Source organism: Balaenoptera borealis (genome assembly GCF_965194805.1).
Source record: "Balaenoptera borealis genome assembly, chromosome: 11".
In the NCBI taxonomy this organism is placed as follows: Eukaryota; Metazoa; Chordata; class Mammalia; order Artiodactyla; family Balaenopteridae; genus Balaenoptera; species Balaenoptera borealis.
This window is the reverse complement of record NC_138868.1, coordinates 97,086,321-97,109,569: the sequence shown is the minus strand read 5'-3', so window position 1 is coordinate 97,109,569 and position 23,249 is coordinate 97,086,321. Positions and strand designations below refer to the sequence as shown.

Sequence of the window (23,249 nt, the reverse complement as noted above, 5' to 3'; positions counted from 1 at the left end):
ATTTTAACAACAGCTTTCCACATTTGATAAATAATATGTTGATATAATCATATGGCTTTTCTCCTTCAAGCTATTTTAGCTCTAAAGCTTTCCGTTTTAAGCTCTTGCCTATTAACATAAAGATACTGTTTGGAATGATAACACTTTAAAGCTGACAACAGCCATTTACCAGCAGCTCACTGACAGCACAGAAATCTGGAGGGGCTTGAAGATTCACAGAATCTGGGGTGGAGGTGAGGGCAGGTAGAACACTAAAGGCACAAAAGGATTCAGCTGAGAGAAGCCCCAACTGGCTCTCACCTGCCTGCAGATTGCAGGCTCCAGTGAAGGCAGACTGCCCCCTGCACTTTCCCCTTTGCCCTCGCTTATTCCTTTGGCTGCGTAGAATACCCTTCTATCCCCCCTTACTCTTGCTTCACAAATCTCTGCTCGTAGAAATTCCACCCATTCTTTAAGGTTCAAATTTAAGGTTCAAATTAAATTCCACCTCCTCCCGCTGAGTCTTCCCAGACCCCACAGATGTCCCCCAAATCCCTGCTCCTTAATTCCCCATCATTTTGTGCGGTGCATATGCATTTTATTTCTCTCTGTAGCCCCAGGGCCTGGCAGAGTGCCTGGCATACAGTGGGTGCTCCAGAAATGCCCAATGAAAGGCTGACGGAACAAGAGAGGTCTGCCACCACTCCATCCCGACGGCCCTTCCCATCCTGCCAGGGTCCTGCAGGGTGGACTCCATCTCGGCAGAGGGCATCCCAGACCCCTCACCAACCCCGGAAGCCGGGCTGCCTGCCATGGGAAGACTACACTTCCCAGCGATCCCAGGGAAAAGCGAAAACCCTTTGGCTTTGACAGCCGCTGCCACAAGTCTTTCCGTCTCCCCAGGCTGCCTGGGAGCTGGGAGCGGGATTATGGTGGCCTGAGCAGCAAACGCAGCCGTAGGAGCCCGGAGCCCCTGACCCTTCCCCTGCTGCCGCCCCGCCGGGAGGACCAGGAAAGCAGCCTCCGACCTGCCATGCCCGCCCCGCCCAGCCCCCCGGGGGGCCCGAGCCGGCCTCTCCCGGACCTCCGTTGAGGTTGGACCGCTCGCCAGATGTAGCCAGGCTCCGGATCCGTCTCCTCCCCTCCTGTCTCTCTGTGGATCTCTCCTGCCCGCTCCCCACAGCCTGGACCCAGGGCTGGCCGAGGGGCCTGCAGGCGCCGGAGCCCTGATGCCTCACCGCTCACTCTCCTGAGAAGCCACCTCCAGCACCCAGAGTTGGGGTCAGGCCACAGGGACGGTCGCGGGCTGGAGTGAGCCCAGAGCGCCCCAAGGCCAGGGCCCACCATGGCCCAAGCGCTGCCCTGGCTCCTGCTATGGATGGGCTCTGGGGTGCTGCCTGCCCACGGCTCCCAGCCTGGCATCCGGCTGCCCCTGCGAAGCGGGCTGGGGGGCGCCCCCCTGGGGCTGCGGCTGCCCCGGGAGACCGACGAGGAGCCCGAGGAGCCCAGCCGGAGGGGCAGCTTTGTGGAGATGGTGGACAACCTGAGGGGCAAGTCCGGTCAGGGCTACTACGTGGAGATGACCGTGGGCAGCCCCCCACAGACGGTAAGGTTGCCGGGCCAGCCCTCCCCTCCCTCCTGCACGAGACGAGGGGAGACAGGCTGGGGGTGCAGCAAGCCGGCTCCTGCTAAAATGGGCTGCATGGTGCGGGCTGGAGGGACCCTCTCCCAAACCTGTCCTCTGGGATCATACTGGCAGCAGTCAGCCCCAAAGCCCCTATTCCCACTTCCCTTGCCCTCACAGGCTTCTGTCTGCCCTCACCTCTCTCTCAGTCTTACACACACACATGGCTCAGGAAGGATTTGGGGCAAGAGAAACTTGTTAGTCGGGGGAGCCTGACCTGGGGAAGAGTCCAAACAACAGGGGTGCTGTGAACAGGTGTCAGCCCAGACCAAGCTTGAGTCTCCCAACCCCGCTGCTCTGGATCTTGGTCACCCAATCTTGGCATCTGGGGTTCTGACCATTGGTTCCCAGCATCTTGAGGACCAAGGAATCCTGGCATGAGTTGGACCGGCCCTTTTCTCCCCGTGTCTGAGCTGCCACAGGACAGCGAAGCAAGGTTTCCGAGTTCCTTGTGACCTCCACTCTAATCCAGGAGCCCCGGGCTGACTCTTGCCTTCCCCTGCCCCTACTTCCTCCCCAGCTTTGCATCCTGCACTCCAGCCCCTCCCCGACCTGATGCCTCCCAAGTACTGGCCAGAGGGAACTGAACTGAGCCTGGGGAAAGGACAGATCATAAACTGCATAGAGCAGAGGAGCCAGAGCCCCCTTCTAAGCATGAGACTCCCTCCATGAGATGATAGGTGCTCAGGGGTGGGGGATGGCAGCGATGGAGAAAACACTGCCTGCCAGCTCCCCCCCCGCCACATCCTTTCTGACAGTCCTCCAAGGTACACTCAAGGTGGCTGGTTGGAGTTTGCACCCTCTGTACCTCTGGCCGGGTAGGAGTGTGCCATGAGCAGCCCTCCGCGGGGTGCTGTGGCTGCCCTCTGCGAGAATTTGCCACCTCTGTGGGTGAGCCGGGGCACGGGTGGCAGGATGGCTCTGTGTGTGCTGGTGAGTGTCACCTTGAATCTGAGCCTGCACATCTCTGAGCCACCCCCCTCCCCCTGATCTGTGTCTGGGAGGCTTGTCCTTGGGAGGGTCTGTGAAGGTGGGAGTGTGTCTATGGGCAGAGGGAACCACCACACTTCCTGGACTTCTAAACAGCTCTCACACCGGATCTAGGGGAAAAACAAGCCTCCGCTTCCCAATTACCTGATGGAAGCGAGCCTTCCGAGGTCCATGCCACCCAGGCCTACCTCCCACCTCCCAGCTGAACCAAGGCTCTGGTCTTCCCCACTTACCCCTCCTCTTGCCTATGTACTATAAACAGTCTTGAATCAGTGTAAGGACAGAGCCTGAATCCAGGCCTCTAGCAGCCTGAGCCAACAGGATGCCAGCTGTTGTCAGGGAGAAGGAGGCTGTGTGGACCTGGTTCCTAGTCCCGTTTCTGCTACCGATGCACCATGAAAATTGTGCATAGACCCTGTGACATGGACACAGGATGGGGCTATGGGACCAACAAGGGCTTTGGGATCAGAGAGACCAGGAATTCCAGCTCCACAACCCACAGCTTTCCCTTTTCCCAGCTGTGTGGCCTTGGGAAAATTATATAACGTCTCTGAGGCTACTGCCGTGTCTTTAAAAATGGGTGAAATGAGATCTCCTTTGGAAGGTGATTGTAAGGATTAACGGAGACTAGGTAGGTGAAAGCACCTAGAACAATGCACCTGGACACACACTTGACCTCCAGTAAATGTGAAATCACTTTCTCCTAACTTGTCTGGCCACTCCTGCCTCTGCTCTGCAAGGAAGCATAAAAACTTGGGTGTTCTGAGCCTCCATGTTTTACACATAAAACATGTAAATGGGGGATCCCATTACTGTACTTCCCCGGACCCCTGAGATAATATGTACATCCCCCAGCCCAGAAACTGGCAGAGAGTAATTGCCCAATAAATGTCAGTTCCTTCCCGCTCCTTCCTAGGAGAAGGGAAAAGTGGGCTTCAAGTTGAGCACCAGTCCAAGGAGCCAGTGGCAGGGAGACCACAGTTAGAGCAACCCTATGAGTTGGCTTACGGCTCCATACTCGAGCCAACGCCAGGCAGTCTGTGCTCTATGGTGACTTGATTCTGCCTTCCGCAGTCTGCGAGAAGGATGCCCTTTCTCCCGACCCAGTGGGGTTGTTATAAGCACCAAATGAGAACGTGAAAGGCACAGTACTGTAAACGAGCAACAGTGAAACTTGGGGAGCACTTTCTACATGCCAGGCAATTCATTGCTGGTTTTGGGGGACTGATCCACAAAGAGACAGAAAATATATTTTCTACCTCAAGAGCTTAGTGTGGAAGTGAAAGTATAAGTGCTTGTACAAAGTAATCTGCAGCAGTTGTACTCAAAGTGAGGACCCCAGACCCTTGTCATCAGAGCCAGTTAGAAATGTAAATTCTCTGGCCCCTCCCCACACCTACTAGGTCAGAACCTCGGGGGCTGTGTCTCAAGTTTGGCAAGCATTGATTTATAGCAGTACCGTGAGTGAGTGCTACAGGTGTTCTTTTTTTTTTTTTTTTTTCCATCTATATTCTTTTGAGGGAGGGGTTCTTTTCTTCAATTTATTTTAATTTATTTATTTTTTTGGCTGCACGGCATGCAGCATCTTAGTTCCCCAAACAGGCATCGAACTGGAGCCCCCTGCAGCAGAAGTGCGGAGTCCTAACCACTGGACCACCAGGGAAGTCCCTATAGGTGTTCTGGAGGAGGTAAAATCAGGCAAGGCCTCGTGAAGATGTGCTGTGAGCATGGTCTTGAAGGATAGATAGGAGGGTCGAGACCATTCCCAGTGCAGAAAGGTCCTCCCGAACTGTGATTGCACTTCATTTGTGTGTCCACTCCTTCCCACCCTATCCCCTGAGACCAAGCGAGGACACAGTGAATGAGAGAATGAGTTATGTGTGTTTGGGCTTATGCATGTTCGTTCAGGAGACAGTGAGAAACCCAGGCCAGCTAATGTTACAGGTTTGGGTAAATAAGATAGAACCACGTGGCCAAAAGCCTTAAATGTCAAACCACAAGGTTTGGACTTTGGTCTGCAGAAATAAGGGGGAAATTGAATTTATTTGTTCAGGGGAATGACAAAGAAAGCAATCTTTCAGGAAGAGGCTTCTGAATTTTAGAAAGAATGGAACTGAGAGATGCAGGCAGCAGGAGGGTCTGTCACAAAGGTCCAAGTGTGGAGCGCTATGACGAGGACAGAGTGAGGCTGTGATCAGGTGGAAAAAGGAGGGAAGACCGGGATGCAAGGTTCGGTGACATTGGTGCGGAGGGTGAGGAGGAAGGTGTCAAAGATGATTTCAAGATTCCGATCTGGGATGAATTAGAACATGACAAGACCATTTGTGAGAAAGTTGGCAGGAGGGGATGGTTTAGGACTATGGGTGTACAAATATATCCTTGTATTTATGGTTACAGTTTATAAAAGTTTTTTTTTAAATTAATTTATTTATTTTTGGCTGAGTTGGGTCTTTGCTGCTGCACGCGGGCTTTTCTCTAGTTGCGGCGAGCGGGGGCTACTCTTCGTTGTGGTGCGCGGGCTTCTCATTGCGGTGGCTTCTCTTGTTGCAGAGCACGGGCTCTAGGCGCGTGGGCTTCAGTAGTTGTGGCACGCGGGCTCAGTAGTTGTGGCTCGCAGGCTCTAGAGCGCAGGCTCAGTAGGTGTGGCGCATGGGCTTAGTTGCTCCACGGCATGTGGGATCTTCCCAGACCAGGGCTTGAACCCATGTCCCCTACATGGGCAGATGGATTTGTAACCACTGTGCCACCAGGTAAGTCCTATAAAAGTTTAAAATATATTCTACATAGACTATTTTGTTCTTTACAGTAATTCCTGCAGTATATAAAAAGGTCTTACCATTTGCAGCTTCTAGCAGAAGAAATGGGGACTGAAAAATTAAATAATTGGCAGGTCAGTAAGCTGAGACCGTGTCTCACCCTTGACCTCCCTACTCTTCCATACCACCTATTTGAGAAGAAGAGAGAGTTTATCAGAGATCCCGCTTCCATTCTCCTGACACCTACTCACGTCTTCCTTACTACACTTATCAGCACGTGTCACTGTTTTTGTGTTTGTTTCCCTCATAAAACACCAAGCTCTTGAAGACAATGTCTTTTTTAATTAATGAATTTTTGCAGTGTTTTATTTCTCTTTGGCTAATATCTCTGACAGCGCCAGGCTCAGAACAGGCACCTAAAAAGTGTTGAGCAAATGAATAAATAAAGTGTAAGACCTTTAAATAGAATTGTTGATGGGCCACTGTAAGTACAGAACTGGAGATCTTGGAGAAAGCATTTTCATTCTCTTTGCTTAAATGAAAGGATGTCATCTCATTATAACGGTATGAGCATCACCATCCAAACACAGGCCAATAATTTAATTGTTAGGATTGAAATCTGGTGATGGTCAATTTTCAGTTTAACAAATATTTGTTGAGCACCTACTTACAAAAGAGAAGAATACGTCATAGTCTCAGCCCTTGGAGCGCTCACGATTTGGTGTGAGACACAGACATGTAAATGCCTAAATACCACACAAGACCAAGTGCATTTGGTACAAATAGAAGAACAGTGAGTCTTGGAAGTATAAAGAAAGAAGCAGGGCTTCCCTGGTGGCGCAGTGGTTGAGAATCCGCCTGCCAATGCAGGAGACACGGGTTCGAGCCCTGGTCTGGGAAGATCCCACATGCCGCGGAGCAACTAGGCCCGTGAGCCACAACTACTGAGCCTGCGCATCTGGAGCCTGTGCTCCGCAACAAGAGAGGCCGCGATAGTGAGAGGCCCGCGCACCGCGATGAAGAGTGGCCCCCGCTTGCCGCAACTAGAGAAAGCCCTCGCACAGAAACGAAGATCCAACACAGCCATAAATAAATAAATAAACAAATTTAAAAAAAAAAAAAAAGAAAGAAGCAGCTACTTCTGACAGAGTGTTAGGAAAGGCTTGCCAGAAAAGGTAGCATTTGAATATGGCCTAGAAAGATGAGAAAGCTTTGCTATTTGGAGAGTGGGGAGAAAAAACTTCGTAAAGAGAGACGTGAGCTATGCTAAGAGGCTGGAAGCTGTGACAGGGATGCTGTGAGCCTGAGTGGGTGCTGGGTTTTATTCTGGGGGCAGCAGAGAAATGGTCTAGTGAATTTTGGTCCTAGGAAAACTAAGCCAGGGTGCAGGATAACTTGGATGTTCTAGAGTCCAAGACAAGGATTTCAATTAGGACATGTGGGCCTGAAAGAAGATATAAAAGAGAAGAAGTCTTCAGAGAGCCAGCATTCACCTGTCAGGTCAACCAGGTGTTCCCTGTCCCTGGTGGGTGAGAGGGAAGAGAAGAAGTCTCCCTCCTTTGAACTTCTCTGACTGTGTTTGCATCAGGATACAAGGCAAAAGGAGCAAGTTTTAAAGCACAATATAGTTTACCAAAATTCCATGTTTATTACTCTGCTTTAATTAAAAAGGGCAAGGTATTAGCCTGTCTGTTTTGGGGAGGAGGAAACTGAGGCTCAGGGGGATTAAGTGGTTTGCCCAAAGTTACACAGCTAGGGAAGAACAGAGCTAGGGTTCAAATCCTGGTCTTTGGATTCCAAGTCCAAATACTTGGTTCTTTCCAGCGTTCCAAAGTCTGGGACATGTTGGTTGACTTTGAGGTGCCAGTGGACAATTCTTGTGGATGTATCCAGCAACCAGCTGAGAATGGGGATCTGGAAGCCAAGAGACAAGTTGGGACTGGACAGGTAGACTCGGGGGTCACCTGTAGAGAGGTGCTTGTGGAAGCCAAGTTAGCAAATGAACTTGTTTGAGAGAATGGAGAGAGAAGAGGAAAACGATTAGGGAAAGAATATTGGATGTAGACTAGGGATCAAGGGAGCAAAAGAAAATGATCAGAGAAGTAGAAAACTGTGAGGATTCTGGATCTCAAAACCCATGAAGATGCCAAGTGGTTTTCCTGACCCCCTCCCTAGAATGGTTTTCAAACTGAGATCTGTGGGGTTCTGTAAAGGGACCTCAAGGGTGAGGGAGAGGTTAGGGGAAAGGTAAGAGGCATGACTGTACCTTCCACCTTTCCCCTCACCAAGCCCTCCCCTGTCCCACCTGCCCCCAAATCTCCCGGCCCTCCCAGAATAGGTCAGCTTTTGTTGTTTTTGTACAGTGGAATTCCAGGTTTGTTTGATTGATTGATTGATTGAGTTCTGGTACTTAAAAGGTCAAAAACCTTTGAACTCAAAGAATCACCCTCCAAGTTAGATGACCCTGAAGCCCAGCCCCAGTCAAGACAGTTTTGGCCTCAGGCACTGGGAGGCAACCTATAGACTGGGGTTGGGCTTGGGTTGCACGTAGGCCTCTGCTGGGACTCTTAGGCTGTCCTTTCACACCTATCTCCTGCTCTTCCTCCCCAGGTCTGGAAAGAAAGAGTTCAGCTGGGAGTGGGAGAGACATTGAGAAAGACCGTGCCCCCTCACTAAGGTAGATGGTCAAGAGCCCTTCTTGGGTATCTCCAGTAAAGAGCTAAGCAGAAAATTTTAGTTGAAAATCCAGGAAGAGAAACATCTCTCAGGGAAGCCCTCCTACCTGCCAACTAACTTCTCTGTCTGCTGGGAGCCATCTCGCTTGGGAGGCCTGGGCAGTGGGGAGTTCTGGAAAGGAAACACCATTTTCCTGGTCCTAGAGCTGCCCTGAGCTTCCCCTGGCAGGATGGGCCCAGTGGCTACCCTGTCTGCTGGCCACTGTAACCCCACTATGTACAGGCTGGATGTCTCCTTGGTTGGCCTCTCAGGTTTGGTGAACCCCACCAATTGTTCGACTCCAGCGCCTGTGGAGTTTTCACCAAATAGCACAAGGCATGAACCCTGGCATCTCCCAATGGCTCAAGCAAACAGACCTATGTGCAGAGCACAACCAGGCACCATGGAGGAAAGTGGGCTTATGCCAGAGATCAGCTTCGTTCTCCTGTCCTGAGGACAGACTCAGAGACTATTACAGCCCCTGTAACCTGTGGATGGGACAAGGTCAGACAGCAGGAAGGACTTACTGTCTGACAATGAAAAGCAGGTAGCAGTGGCTGTGATACCCTCCAAGCAGGATTTCCCAGATGGGTTCCGTGGAGGCTGAAGGTGCCAAAGAGACGCCTCGAGAGCCACCACAGGGAGGGGATGGAGACAAAGAAATAAAACCTCTCCCTAAAGCAGAGTATCTCTGCTTTTTTCCCTTTGGTACACTGGGATCCTGCATGAGATTGGAAAAGGGTTCTACTGCTTAAAAAAAAAGTTTGAACACCATTGTCTTAGATCTTTCCTTTAAGAACAGACATATAAGTTTCTTGACCATTCACATCATCATCTCATTTGAATAGGAAGCACTGATAGATATTAGTTGAGCTGGGTTTGAGCCTGGGGGAAATGGAGCATCCTGTCTAAAGGGGGAAGGGTGCCCTAGATAAGGTTTGGGATGACCCAGCCACCTTGGGATTCCTTTAAAAAAACAGCCCGAGATGGGGTAAATGGCACCAGGGAGCCTACGTGCTCCCAGGTATTGATTGCCAGCTTCAGCCTGGAGAGCGAAGTGGAAGCAGAAGATATGTCTGAGAAAGGAGTCCATTTCCATTGGGTCAGCTGATTTGGTCAAGGTGGGAGGAGCCTGGATGGGACGCAGGTGCCGGACTCAGTTCGAGGCAGGAGCTGTGTGCTGCGCTGGCTCTCAGCCATGACCAGCTGCTGACTTGAGCTTCCTCATGTCCTTCCTTGCCCCCATCTCTCAGCCTTGGGCAAGCTCAGGTCTGGGAATGTCCACTTAGGGAAGCAGATGAAGCTAACTCAGAGGACTCCGGGACCAGCGAGTCCTGAAATCACTCCAACTGCTCTAAGAACGTGGGTGGCTACTCAATTTCGTGGGTACAGTGGGTATCCATTGCCATCGTCACCATACACAGTACCCGATTGAAAATCACCCCTGCAAGGACCCTGGGGCTGAGAACTAATAGCAAGACTATGTAGAGTCACAGAGACCTGCAGTAAATGAGGCAATTACAGTTAAAAAATATTGTTACGGAGCACCTACTGAGGGCTAGGTAAGAATTAGATAATAAGCACAGAAATGTGCTCCCTGCGCTTGTGGAGCTCATAGTGTGTAGGACAGACAGACATTGGATAAATGATTTCAAGTTGGATGAAAGGGTAGGCAAAGAAGCACAGGTGTTCTTGAGGACCTACGAGAGGAGGAACCTAATCTGGGCTGGGGCATCAGGGCAAGACCTTTGGGAGAAAGGATGTTTAAACCACAACTTGAAAATTGAACAGAAGTTAGATGAAACGGGGAGAGAACGTTTCAAGTAAAGGAAACAGCATATGCAGAGGTGACAGATCATTGTGCTACTGAGAAACTTGATGGTGAGAGAGGGGAAAAGTGATAAGAGATGGTATTTGGAGTTGACCGATGGGTGGGTAGGTGCCCCAAAGTCAAGGATCTCAGGATTTAATTCAGGTAGTTTTGTAGCAGTTATCTGATGCAGTGTAACAAACTAAAACGAGAGCCATTGTCTCTCAGGATTCTGTGGGCTGGCTGTGATTCTACAGATCTTACCTGGGCTCCTTGTGTGGCTGCATTCAGCGGGTGGGTCAGCTGGGGGCCGGACTAAGCTGGGACTGCTGGACCTCTTTCTCCATGAAGTCTTTCATCCTCAAGGAGGCAAGACTGAGCCTCCTCACATACAAGCTCAGGGCCACATTCCAAGAGGCCAGTCTCCCCAGTGCACAAGCACTTAACAAGCCTCTGCTTTCCTCCTTTGCTGATGTCCCATTGGTCAAAGCAAGTCACATGGCCAAGCCCAGCGTCAATGTCAGAGGGGATCACACCAGGGCATGGATACAGGGCGTATGATTCATTAGTGCAACAATCTACCATGTATTTCCTTTCCAAATGAGAGAGAATGAGAGAGACAGGAAGGTCAAGGAGATGAAAGAGCAGACTTGGGGCTTGGCCAGAGCCAAGGGGCTCTTGTCCTAGCTTTGTGGCTTATGTGTAAGAGGGGTCAAGTTTTTATTTACCCTTGGTCTCAGTTTCCTCCTCTGTGAAATGGAAGAAAGGCTCCTACATCTCAGCTTCAGCAGAAAGGCTTATACCACAAGAATATAAGGGCTCTTCCTCCGTAAACTCTGAGGCCCACACAGAAGAAAACAGACTTTCCTTTAGCAGGAAAAATTAGAGTTAAAGCCCCCTCCCAGGGACTTCCCAGCGGTCCAGTGGTTAAGTCTCTGAGCTTCCAATGTAGGGACACAGGTTCAATCCCTGGTGGGGGAACTAAGATCCCACATGCTGCACGGCGACGCACGGCAAGAAAAAAAAAAAAAAGCCCTTTCCCAGAGGTGTGCGATAGTGGTAAGACCCTAGCATAGGCTGCCAAGAAAGGTTATGGATCTTAATAACTAGAGATCTTTCGGAACTGGAACAAGCTCCCATATCTCCAGGCCAATGGACAGATGACTCCTGAAGGCTGTTTTCATCCAGAAGAATCTAAGCAACTCCCATCTGCTAGTGAGAGCTGGGGCCAAGACAGGTGGGATTTGGGAACAAAGAGCTTACCCTGAACTCAGCAGCTCCACATCTGTCTCATCGGCCAAGATCTATTGCTGCAGACTCCTCCAGGGGAGCCTCGCCTGCAGGATGGAATGGGCAAGTGTGCCTTTCCCTGTGGGGCTTGTTAGCACTTCCCGTGAAGCTGCCATCCCTCAGAGGCCCCCAGGGGCATATTTGTTTGTTAAGTGATTGGCACTGACCTAGCCCTGACCCCATGCTGCGGCCCTCTGGGCATCTAAAGGCAAACTCTACAGGGACTTCTGAGTTGGCCTGGCCCCAAGGGATGGGGAAGAAGTAAGATGGTTCCAGGACTCTGGGCTGCCTGTATCAAACCAGGGGGCCTGGTGAGAGGAAGGCAGGTCTGAGCTAGAGCCACACCTATAACCTAAAAACACCCATAGTTTGGGGGCCACTGAGAGATCCCTCCCTCACCCCGAAAACAGGGTAAATTAGCTCTTTCCCCTTTTTCCTTTAAGCATTCATTAATTCAAGAAATACTTATTGCCAGCCACTGTGATACCCAGTAGGGACACAATGGGGATTTTTTTAAAAATTAGATACAAGGGGAGGTGAGATTCAGTATGACATTATAGTGGCAAGTCCTACGGAAGCATTTTAATCAGAGAATATGACCTGGTCTTTCTCCCTTAGGAAGTCCCCCTTTTTTTGTTTTTGGCTGCGTTGGATCTTCATTGCTGCACGCAGCTTTCTCTTGCTGCGCATGGGCTTTCTCTAGTTGCGGCGAGCGGGGGCTACTCTTCGTTGCGGTGCGCGGGCTTCTCATTGCGGTGGCTTCTCTTGCTGCGGAGCATGGGCTCTAGGTGTGCAGGATTCAGTAGTGTGGCACGCGGGCTCAGTAGCTGTGGCTCGCAGGCTCTAGAGCACAGGCTCAGTAGTTGTGGTGCACAGGCTTAGTTGCTCCACGTCATGTGGGGTCTTCCCAGACCAGGGCTCGAACCCGTGTCCCCTGCATTGCCAGGTGGATTCTTAACCACTGCGCCACAAGGGAGGTCCCTAGGAAGTCCCTTTTGAGCTCAGACTGAAGGATCATAGGAGATGAGTAGACAAAACTGCAAGTGGAAAGGAGGATAGTCCAGGCAGAGTGAATGACCAACAGCCTTTGCGGGAGGGACCATGGCTGATTGGAGGACCTGAAATGAGGCCAGTGCGGCTGGTGGGCAGAGGGCTTGGGGAAGTATGGGACAAGCTAGGCTGGCTATGTAGGCAGGGCTGGACCATGAAGGGCCCTATAGGAAATGTTAAGGCTTTAAGTCTTTGTTATAATAGCAAAGGAAAGCCATTGACACGGGAGGGTAACATGGTGACATCTGCACTTTGAAAAGATCATTCTAGCCACAGTGCAGAAACAGGTTGGAGAGGTCAACGGTGGATGTACCCAGATCAGTTGAAAAGCTATTGTCATATTCCAGGATGAGATGATGATAGCTTGGCCAGGAGTGGCAAAGGAGGTGGCAAGAAATGAATACATTCAGAGACTTTTAAGAAGGTTAACTGGGCAGGACTCGTTGATGCCTTGGATGGAGATGTGAAGAAGACGAAGGTGTTTGAATGTCTCTGAAGTTGCTGACTTATGGAACAGATGGATGGTGACTAATGTGGGAAACTGTGAAGAAAAAACAGATGGGCAGGACCAGGTAAGGTCAGCCATGGACGTCCTGAATTCGAGGTGTCTTTGAGGCAGTTCAAAGGGGAGGAAGGGGCTAGAGCTGAAAGCTCAGGAGGCATAAGGACATAGGTGGTAATTGTAGCCGCTGCCATGGATGAGATGGCCTAAGGACAGAGTAGAGCAGGAGGGGAAGAGGACCAATGCCCAGGCCTTGAGAAGTGAGGCTGCAAAGTAGACAGAAGATCCTATCAGAGAGGTAGGAGGAAAGCACGGGATAGGGTGACAGGGAAGAGTGTTTCAAGGAGGGAGGGGTCGGCAGCGTTGAATGCTCCAGAGAAGTCAAGCAAGATGAGGATTGATTTGAAAACTGTCTTTTGTATTTGGTGACACGAAATCATTGGTAACTGTAGTAAGGGCTGTTTTATAGTGGAGGGAGGGATAGAGGCGAAACTCAGTTTGAGAATGGGTTGAGGAATGAGTAGGAGGTGAAGAAATGAAGACAGCTTGGCTGAGAACTTTGGTTGTGAAGGGAGAGGAGAGAGAGGGTAGCTGGAGGCGGATGTGAGATTAAAGAATTTTTTTTTTTTTTTTTTTTAATGAAGAGACTAGCATTTGTAAATGCCAAAAGGAAGAATCCAGATTTGGGGGTGGGGGGGCGTGGCATGAGGGGTGGATCCTCCTTAGGCAGGAGGAGGGATTGTGGAAAAGCAGGATGGATGGGGCATGTGGGAATGATCTTGTGGGAGATGGGGGGGATGGGGGGTCATCTGACGGCCCCCCGCTGGGTGAAATTAGAGGGGAGGGCGTCTGCTAAGGTTGGGCGCACGCAAACCCTCCTCCTTCAGGCTGCCCGGGGGCTCATGATAGAAATGCTGGAAGGACAGGACCAAAATCACTTCTCTCAGAAGCAGGATCACAGTGCAAAGGGCAAATAGACAGAAGGACATTTGCTCATGAGGAAGTGGCAACTGTTTATTTTGGTTTCCCTTTTTTGTGTTGGTGGAGGGTGGAGAGGGGGCAGCAGAGAGAGCAGTGGTGGCCTGAATTCCTGGTATTGGGGCTGGGGGTTTAAAGAGAGGGCAATGGGAGGGGAGGGGTCATTCCTCCCTGGGCCTGACCCCCTTGGGGGCGGAGTGGGGAGAACTTCCTCAGGTGAGGAGAAAGGCTGGAACTGGAAGGGCACCAGGAATGATGGGCCCCTGGGCTGGGGTTGGAGTGGCCTGTAGAGAGGGGTCCTCCCGAACGGGACAGAGAGGAGTGGGGAGGAGGGGGCCTGGACCAGCCCAGCCGAGCCCCCAGATAAAGCTCCATTCCAGTGTCAAAGGTGGTTGGATTCTCCTAGAGCCGGCCAGGTACACACACTCCAGGCATCCCCCCTACGGCCACCGGCGCCAGCGCTTGGGAGGAGACCCTCTTTCTTTGGGGTCCAGTGATAGCAGGGGCGCCTGTAAGCCTGAGGCCAGCCGTGGTGCAGAGACCAGAGTCCTGGCTGGTGGGAGAGCGGCTTCTGGGGAGTGGGTGGGTGAAGAAGTCTTTGTAATCATTAACCTGGCTGATTGAAATCTGAACTGCTGTGCCTCTAGCTCTATTGATTCTCTGAAAGCACAGCATCTGGGGCCAGTGGCTGCTTAGAGACCGGGGAGAGGGACACTGGGGACAAGTAGGGGCAGAGGGGCGGGGAGGGAAGTGGGAGCCAGGCCAGGAGTGGGGGCTGGGAAGGAGGGAGGAGGCAGGGTCAGAGAGCTTGGGGACAGTGGCCATGGGGAGGCCAGGAAGCCTGAGCGGGCGCCGGGGGAGGTGCGGTCAGCCGACCTGCCAAGGACCACTGAGAGCAGGAAGGAGCCGGAGGAGCCGGCAGAGGGGACGAAACACAGTGACCTGCCCTATGTGACAAGGTCAGAGCCTGCAGCAAGGCCGAGGTCAGCTGACTTCACTGCACTGAGGAGAGGTGATGCAGAAATGGAGGGCCCTGAGGTCAGGGGAGAAGCTGAGGTGAAGGACACACAAGTGGGCAAGAGAGGATTCACTTGGGCTTCCCTGGTGGTGCAGTGGTTAAGAATCCGCCTGCCAATGCAGGGGACACGGGTTCGAGCCCTGGTCCACATGCCGCCGAGCAACTAAGCCCATGCGCCACAACTGCTGAGGCTGCACTCTTAAGAGCCTGTGAGCCACAGCTACTGAAGCCCCTGCACCTAGAGCCTGTGCTCCGCAATAAAAAAAGCCACCTCAGTGAGAAGCCTGCACACCGCAATAAAGAGTAGCCCCCGCTCGCCGCAACTAGAGAAAGCCTACACACAGCAACGAAGACCCAACATAGCCAAAAATAAATAAATAAAAATAAATAAATTTATTAAAAAAAAAAAAAAGAGAGAGAGGATTCACTTTACAGATTACTGTGTTTTTGAGGACAGGGGCCTTTCCTTTTTGCCTGTGAGGATATAGGAGGCATCAAAAAAATGGCTGACTGGCTGAGGAGGGGTCAGGCCATCTCAGGAGGAAGGAGGACAAGGTAGAAGAGACGTAGAAGGAGCTGCACAGAAGGAACAGCAAGACAACACCTGTCCATCTTCAATGAGCCAAAACCAGGGCCCCGAGGAGATGGCTTTTCACCAGGACCTCATACGGGGCTCCTGGCTATAGTCCCACTATTTCTGACAGTGGGACTCGTAGGTCTGTGTCACCTCTGAGACAGAAGGGGGGCCCTTCATGGGGAGCCACATTCTGGCAGCCAGGGTCAGAAAACACGTGGGCCTCAACATGCCACTGTGGTCCCCACAGCGCCCCTGGCCAGTGCCAGCTCCTAGAATAGCTCGTCTCTGAGCTGGAGGGGATGAGCCAGGCTGCCTGCCGGTGATGTGCTTCCCAGGAGAACCAGAGAGGAGGGGGAAGGGGCAAGCTCTGCAGACAGACTGGGCCGGTACAGAGTGAGGAAGGGCATCTGCAGGTAGAGAGAAAGAGGAATGGAAACACACACACACACACACACACCAGTTATATGGCTCTGATGACATAGAAAATGTTCCAATTCTGCAGACAAGACAAAATCAGACACAAGGTTTATGAGGCCATGCTGAGGGCGTCACAGGACCCCATGTTCTGTCTGTGGTCGTGGTACTAGGAGGGCCAGCCTGTCCAGTCCTGCATCTGGAAGCTTCACCCTGGACACTCCAAAGGAAGACCACGTAGCCGGGGGTTGGGGAGGGGACAGGACAATGAAGGGAGTGAGTCCAGGCCTCCTGTCCTAACATCTTTCTCTCCCTTTTCTCTGACAGCTCAACATCCTGGTGGACACAGGCAGCAGTAACTTCGCAGTGGGGGCCGCCCCCCACCCTTTCCTGCACCGCTACTACCAGAGGCAGCTGTGAGTGCAGGGAGAGCAAGGGGGAAGGCTCTTCCCAAGGATCCAGGGCCAAGGAGGGTCGGGGGAGGGCTGCAGGGAGAAGGACCAGCTCCACAGAGCCTTTCTTTCTGCTGGGGAGGAGGGAGGGAAAAGAAGGCAACAGCGACCAGAAGAGAAGAGTGGAGGGGCTGGAGGGTTGAGGAGGAAAACTATGGGAAGGGTAAGTTGAGGGGCAGCCAGGAAGTGCTTCAGTTCCGAGATAGGGCAGCTTCCTGGGGGAGGGAAAGCAGGAAGGAGAGCAGCCCCAAAGCTCCCAGTGCAATCTCGAGGTCTCCTTCTCTCTGCCTGAATTGGGAGGCCTGGGGACTCCAACCCACACCCCTGAGTGGCTCTGGTTTTCTGACACCACCACCTAAGTCTAGGCTGAGCAGCTACTCTCGGTGGCTTTGCCCTGTTCAAGGAAGGGAAGGAAGAGCCTTCCACGGCCCCACTGCCTGGCCTGGTATCAGGGACTGAAAGCTAAATGCTTCCCTGCCTCCTGGGAGTTCCAGCAGCTGGACTTAGCTAACAGGTGGGAGGGAGGGTGGAAGTGGGTTTTTAAGGTAACAGAGGCAGTGAGGGATGATCTGGGAGCCCCTTTAACAGAAAAGCAGGAAGTGGCGAGAGGACATCTCATGTCTGAGGCGTATCTGTGTGTGAAAACATGTGAGTCGAGACTGACACCCTATTCTTGGACTTCTAGGCAAATGCCAAGCCGCCTTCTTAGGCCCCTTGCCCTTTAACTTCCCTATCTGAAGAAAGCAGTCAGGGAAGGGGGCGTGGCCAGGGTCCAAGAAAGGGAATTCATTCTAGCTCCTTGTCTGTGTCCCGTCACTGCCCCCATCACACACACCAGCCCTGGTCAGAGGCGTGATTCCACACAGATGGGGGTGACACATGGTGTTGAACGTGTTTCATCCGAGTGGTGTGTCCTGCCCGCTCGCCCTGCTGAGGTGCTCGTGCAAACTCCTTCCTTGGAAGAATCTGCTGAAGAGGTTCCACACTCACCCACTTGGTACTTTCTCAGAGTGGTACTTTCTCACTCAGATGGTACCACTGGGTCCCAAGGCAGCAAAAGAGTCAATGGCTCCTTTTCTTTAAGAGCGTGATAAGGTCGGGGGGCGGGGGGTGGGAGATGCCCGCTAGCTGTCCCTTCGGCAGCAGCAGTCACAATACACAAAGCCTAGACTTGTTCTTCCAGGGCCTGAGCTCCAGATCTAGGAATACGAGCTATGGACACAGGAGAGCGAGCCCCAGAGACGGCTCCCCATGTCTGTCTGCAAGGTCACTTATTCTGTTCCCGGTGAAGGATCTACGGATGTTCTGTTGAGCAGCCTGACAGCATCTTGTCTTATGCAGATGACCGAGATGAGATTAGGCGTCTGGGAGTAGGTTAGATGCTGGCTCCCTGTACCAGCCGTGGTTACGCACCCAACAGATCTCTGCCTGCTTTGCACAGGTCCAGTACATACCGGGACCTCCGGAAGGGCGTGTATGTGCCCTACACCCAGGGCAAGTGGGAGGGGGAGCTGGGCACCGACCTGGTGAGCATCCCCCATGGCCCCAACGTCACCGTGCGTGCCAACATCGCTGCCATCACTGAATCAGACAAGTTCTTCATCAATGGCTCCAACTGGGAGGGCATCCTGGGGCTGGCCTACGCTGAGATCGCCAGGGTGAGAGGAACAAGGCCTAGCCCTAGACACTCTGCCTGCACGTTGCACACTGCATGCTACACGGGGGGGGACGGCGTTGCGGGAGAGAAGGGGAGGGAACTGAATAAGGGAGGGAAACAAATCAGTTTAAAGAATTACTTTACAGGGGGATAGGGTGGCAGTCTGAATTTCATCCCTACAGAGGGCAGAACTATGGTGACAGGTAGAGGAACAGGCTATCTTTTCTATTGACGCTAAGATCTTTAAGAATAAGAGAGGCCCCCGTAACTCTGAAACAGGTTAAGCAGATGGGGATCAATGATCCTACAGATCTTTCCTGTTTGCATTGCCAGTGTGTCTTGCTGTCCCTCTCTCCACCAAATCTCAGTCCCTCAGGATGGTCTTTCCCAAGGAACATCCCCCAAGTTTTGCTTTTGCCCTCCCATTCCTCTTTCCATTAGGGCCCTCTGTGCGAGGATTCACTCCTTGTCTCTCTCTGTCACAGCCTGACGACTCCCTGGAGCCATTCTTTGACTCGTTGGTAAAGCAGACCCACGTGCCCAATCTCTTCTCCCTGCAGCTCTGTGGTGCTGGCTTCCCCCTCAACCAGTCGGAAGTGCTGGCCTCAGTTGGAGGGAGCATGGTGAGTAGGCCCTGGGAGAGGGGAGGTCCTGGCGCTGGGCAGAGACATGAGTACCTGCTGCCTCCCTACCCTCTGAGGCTACACCACAGCCTTGGGCTCCACTACTGAGAATCAAGAGGAACCTCTTTATGTTCCCCACCTCCATTTTTCTTTTTCTACCCTTTTCTTCCTTGCATTATTCCAGAAAGGACTTGAGGCTCCTATTGTAAACTTGGAAAGGATGACAGATGATTAGGAAAATTTCAAAGGAAATGAAAATAAGCCCTCTCAAATCAAGACTATTCAGTCTGATGATCAGAAGGCAGAGATGTAAGGAGTTTCAAAGTCTATTTATTAATTCATTTAGGACAACTGGTGAATGGTTCTCTATCTCCAACAAGCAGAGAAAATAAAACTTACAATAGAAGCAAACTATCATTCACTCAACATTTATTATGCCAGTTTAGGTTTAAATAACTTTATATCAAGGGCTGTGTGATTCTGAAACAATTAAAAATCCTGGAAAGCCTTTTCCCCTGAACACATCCTTAACACATTTAAGAAAGTATCAATCGCTTTAGGGCGTGGTTTGATTAGAAGCAGGCAGATGAGAAAGGCGATGTGTAGAGTGCCTTGCCACCCCAGAAATGACTGATCCTATTGCTTGCCCTCTGGGTGACTTGTTGTCCTTCTGTGTTGGCACACGGGTACTGGCTCTTTTTCTCCCTAGATCATCGGGGGTATCGACCACTCGCTGTACATGGGCAGCCTCTGGTACACACCCATCCGGCGGGAATGGTATTATGAGGTGATCATTGTGCGGGTGGAGATCAATGGACAGGATCTGAAAATGGACTGCAAGGAGGTAATAAAACCTGGGGGAAGCAAGGAGAGGCAAGGGGGAGGCAACATCGTGTGAGGCCAGACCCCGAGTTATGAGGCTGGGAGGATGAGGTTGAGGTGCAGGACCTGCAGGAGGGTTGGGGGCTGAGCATGGAACAGCAAGGAGCTTAATAGTCACATAGCGGGACCTGAGGTTTGCGGCTAGGGACTGGCTTAGCACTTTCCCAGAGGCTGCGTCGCATATGGTCTGGTACGGAAAAAAGCACATCTGGACTCCAGTCACTGCCTTGCTTTATGACCTTGGGCAAGTCGTCCGCGAGGCAGTGTGACATGACGTAGTAGAAGAGTCTGGCTTCGGAGTAAGAAAGATCTGGGTTTCTAGCTCTGCTCTAGCTATGTGTCCTCAGGCAAGTTACTATTTTGTGTTTCAGTTTCCTCACCTGCAAAACAGAAGTAAAAACAGCTTTTCCAAAGACTGTGGTGAAAACAGAGAAAGTGAATGAAGTGTTTATCCCAGTGCTTGACACACAGCAAGACCCAATAAATGGCAGTTAAACTATTTGGGTGTTCCTTACCTAGATTCTTCATGTATGTTAAATTAGAACAGATACAAACGTATTATGAAAAGTTAAAAGCATTATACAAGGTATTTTTATTTTCAAGATTTAGAGAATGTCTACCCACCCAAGATAATAAGAGTTAACATTTATTGAATGCTTCCTATGTGCAGGGCACAATTCTAAGCACTTCAAATATATTAATTCATTTAATGCTTATAATAACTCTTTGAGGTAGGTACTATTATTATCCTCATTTTACAGATGAGGAAACTGAGGCACAGATGTTAAGTAACTTGCCCAAGGAGATCCACCTAAGAAGTGGCAAAGCCAGGATGCCAACCCAGGAAGGACCCCAAGCAGTCAGCCTTACCCCTCCAATTCTGGCCAAAGCCTGGCCTCAAAAAGGCTTTTGATGTTCTAACCCTCTCTTCTCCCTCTTAGTACAACTATGACAAGAGCATCGTTGACAGCGGCACCACCAACCTTCGTTTGCCCAAGAAAGTGTTTGAAGCTGCTGTCAAATCCATCAAGGCAGCCTCCTCGGTCAGTGGGACTAAGGACAGGGGTACAAGAGATGACAGAGTGTCACAGGAAGTCTGTGAGAGGCACGTTCCTCCACAAGAGCCAAGATGTCTACCCTTAGATCCCTCTACTTAAATCTCTTAAAAAACGGTTCTCTGCTATGGGCCTCAGCTTGCTCAGCACACAATCCCCCAGCCCAAAGTTTTGCCCTTACTCTCTTGCTCTCTTCCTCTAATCCTTGGGTTTCGGCTGACCTTTCCCCAGTTTGGGTATTTCATGGAAAAGCAAGCAAAGGGCCCAGTGTTATCTGAAAATGGGAGAGGCGAGATGGTGAAAGAGGCCGTTTCCTCATTTTTATCCTTTTCTCATCAACACAGACGGAGAAGTTTCCAGACGGTTTCTGGCTCGGGGAGCAGCTGGTGTGCTGGCAAGCAGGCACCACCCCGTGGAACATTTTCCCGGTCATCTCACTCTACCTAATGGGTGAGGTCACCAATCAGTCCTTCCGAATCACCATCCTTCCACAGGTATGTCCCTGGCCAGAATCGGTGGGATCCCAGGACGAGAACAAAGGATATATTGAGAAAGAGTGAGCAGGCATGGCTTCCTAGTACTTGGAAGACAAAATAGATGAGGATCCAGCGGTAAAGGGCTCTGGGAAAAACCAGCCTCTCGGAGCTCAGGGCTGGCAAAGGGAAGAGCAGCCTAAGGGCATCGACACCAAGAAGGCAGAGATGGGGTGAAGGATGGAGGAAGACATACTCTCACTCTTTGATTGCTTATCCTTAGCAATACCTGCGGCCAGTGGAAGATGTGGCCACGTCCCAAGACGACTGTTACAAGTTCGCCATCTCACAGTCATCCACGGGCACTGTCATGGGAGCTGTTATCATGGAGGGCTTCTACGTTGTCTTTGATCGGGCCCGGAAACGAATTGGCTTTGCTGTCAGCGCTTGCCATGGTGAGAGCGCCAGGGACGAGGGTGTGGGGTCAGTCTATCCACGTTCTCCCTGTCCAGTGGTGAGGGTACCCGGGCCCCTGTCAGTCTGGGAGGGAGTAACAGTTGCCTCAAGCCAGAGTCCACGTATTGTGTAAAAGCTAGCGTTGGTGCTTGTGCTTTTTTTGTATCGCCTGGCATGCTGACCCCTGCCTGGACTGGCAACCTCTGTTGGAGACCCAGAACAGCAAGAGCTGCCTCGGCACCTTGGGAAGCTCTAGATCCAAGGGTGGCAGGCTGGGCCTATACTGACCCTGTCAGCTGCCGTATGCCGAGGTTGAATGCTACTGGCAGGGTCTTGCAACTGAATTTCAGCAGGAGCAGGTGAGTTTACTAGGTATATGTAGGGCTGGCTCTTTGGTCAGCTTAGAATGACTGACTTTTAGGTATCATTCCTATTGCACAGGTAGACAGGAAAGGGTTGTTGTCCCCAGTGACCTGGGAGGAGAGCCATGCCCCCACCTAGCAACGGCTTTCTGTCCTGCTCCTAAATATCTCCCAGGAGGGAGATTCTACGGCCTCCTCAAGGGCTGGTTTCAAGGCCTGTCCCGGGAAGTTCTTTTGGGTGTGTAATCCAAACTGCTCTGTGACTCACATCTGCCCTCTCTCCAGTGCACGATGAGTTCAGGACAGCAGCGGTAGAAGGTCCTTTTGTCACCCTGGACATGGAAGACTGTGGCTACAACATCCCACAGACAGATGAATCGACCCTCATGACCATAGCCTATGTCATGGCTGCCATCTGCGCCCTCTTCATGCTGCCCCTCTGCCTCATGGTGTGTCAGTGGCGCTGCCTCCGCTGCCTGCGCCATCAGCATGATGACTTTGCTGATGACATCTCCCTGCTGAAGTGAGGAGGCCCACGGGCAGAAGAGAGAGATCCCCCTGGACCACATCTGGTGGTTCGCTCTGGTCACAAGGAGGAGACACAGACGGCACCTGTGGCCAGAGCACCTCAAGACCCTCACCCACCCACAAATGCCTCTGCCTTGACAGAAAAGGAAAAGCTGGCAAGGTGGGTTGCAGGGACTGCACCTGTAGGAACCAGGAGAGGGAAGAAAGAAATGCTCTGATGGCGGGAATACTCTTGGTCACCTCAAACTTGAGTTGGGAAATTCTGCTGCTTGAAACTTCAGCCCTGAACCTTTGTCCACCATCCCTTTAGATTCTCCAACCCAAAGTATTCTTCTCTTCTTAGTTCCAGAAGTAAGGTGACTGCAGTGTGTGTCTCTGCAGTACCCTAGCAGAGAAAAGGGCCAATCTTGTTTCCCTGCTGGCCACAGTCAGCGGGAACGGACGCACCGTTTGCTGTTTGCTTTAGAGATAGGGACTGTACAGACAAGCCTATAACATTGGTGCAAAGACTGCCTCTTGAATTAAAAAATAATTTAAAAATAATTTGTACAAATAATTTGTACAAATGGGGGTGGCTGGACGAGGAGAAGGAGAGGGAGTGCAAAGACAGGGAAGCTGGGATCAAAGCGAGGCAAGGCCAGAACATGACCGCTCGCCAGTCCCAGTTTTAGACGGCATCTCCAAGATAGAATCCCATCTTCTAAGATGGGTGTTGCTTCCCAATGTCTTCTTTTCTGTGGTTGCAGCCTGACCAAAAGTGCGATGATGGGAAGAAGGGCTTCTCTAGCCAAAAAGCTCTTTTTAACTCTCTTAAAGGAAAAGTGCCCACTAAAAGGTTCCATCTAACAAATGAATTTGTACCTTATTAATTCCTCGTCCCTACCTGAACCCTCTACTCTACACGTGACTGGTAGCACTGAAACACACCCAGCCCTGGAAGCCCCAGGTGCCCTATGGGAAAGCAGCCGGAATAGAGCAGATATAACAGGGCTGCACCT

General features: G+C 51.5%; 1 protein-coding gene across 3 annotated transcripts; it reads left to right on the top strand.

Annotated features, from left to right (window-relative positions):
- Positions 1–799: 799 nt before the first annotated feature.
- On the top strand, positions 800–22,794 carry BACE1 (beta-secretase 1). Of its 3 annotated transcripts, none has more exons than XR_014231055.1 (9): positions 800–1,585; positions 16,091–16,179; positions 17,657–17,873; positions 18,358–18,495; positions 19,205–19,339; positions 20,319–20,420; positions 20,777–20,926; positions 21,189–21,720; positions 22,009–22,139. XR_014231055.1 is itself a non-coding variant. In XM_082339768.1 (9 exons), the coding sequence occupies exons 1-9, from the start codon at positions 1,325–1,327 to the stop codon at positions 22,248–22,250; spliced, it is 1,506 nt and encodes a 501-aa protein (XP_082195894.1). In that variant the 5' UTR covers positions 811–1,324; the 3' UTR covers positions 22,251–22,794. The 3 variants fall into 3 exon arrangements, 2 of the variants coding, with proteins under 2 accessions (XP_082195894.1, XP_082195895.1); XM_082339768.1 differs by having other exon boundaries at positions 811–1,585; positions 21,189–21,360; positions 22,009–22,794; XM_082339769.1 differs by lacking the exon at positions 800–1,585 and adding an exon at positions 12,644–12,846 and having other exon boundaries at positions 21,189–21,360; positions 22,009–22,794.
- Positions 22,795–23,249: the final 455 nt, after the last annotated feature.

Coding starts and splice junctions, on each gene's coding strand:
- BACE1 (XM_082339768.1), top strand. CDS start 1,325: ATGGCCCAAGCGCTGCCCTGGCTCCTGCTATGGATGGGCTCTGGGGTG. Junction 16,180..17,656: donor CGCTACTACCAGAGGCAGCT/GTGAGTGCAGGG, acceptor TGCTTTGCACAG/GTCCAGTACATACCGGGACC. Junction 17,874..18,357: donor CCTACGCTGAGATCGCCAGG/GTGAGAGGAACA, acceptor TCTCTGTCACAG/CCTGACGACTCCCTGGAGCC.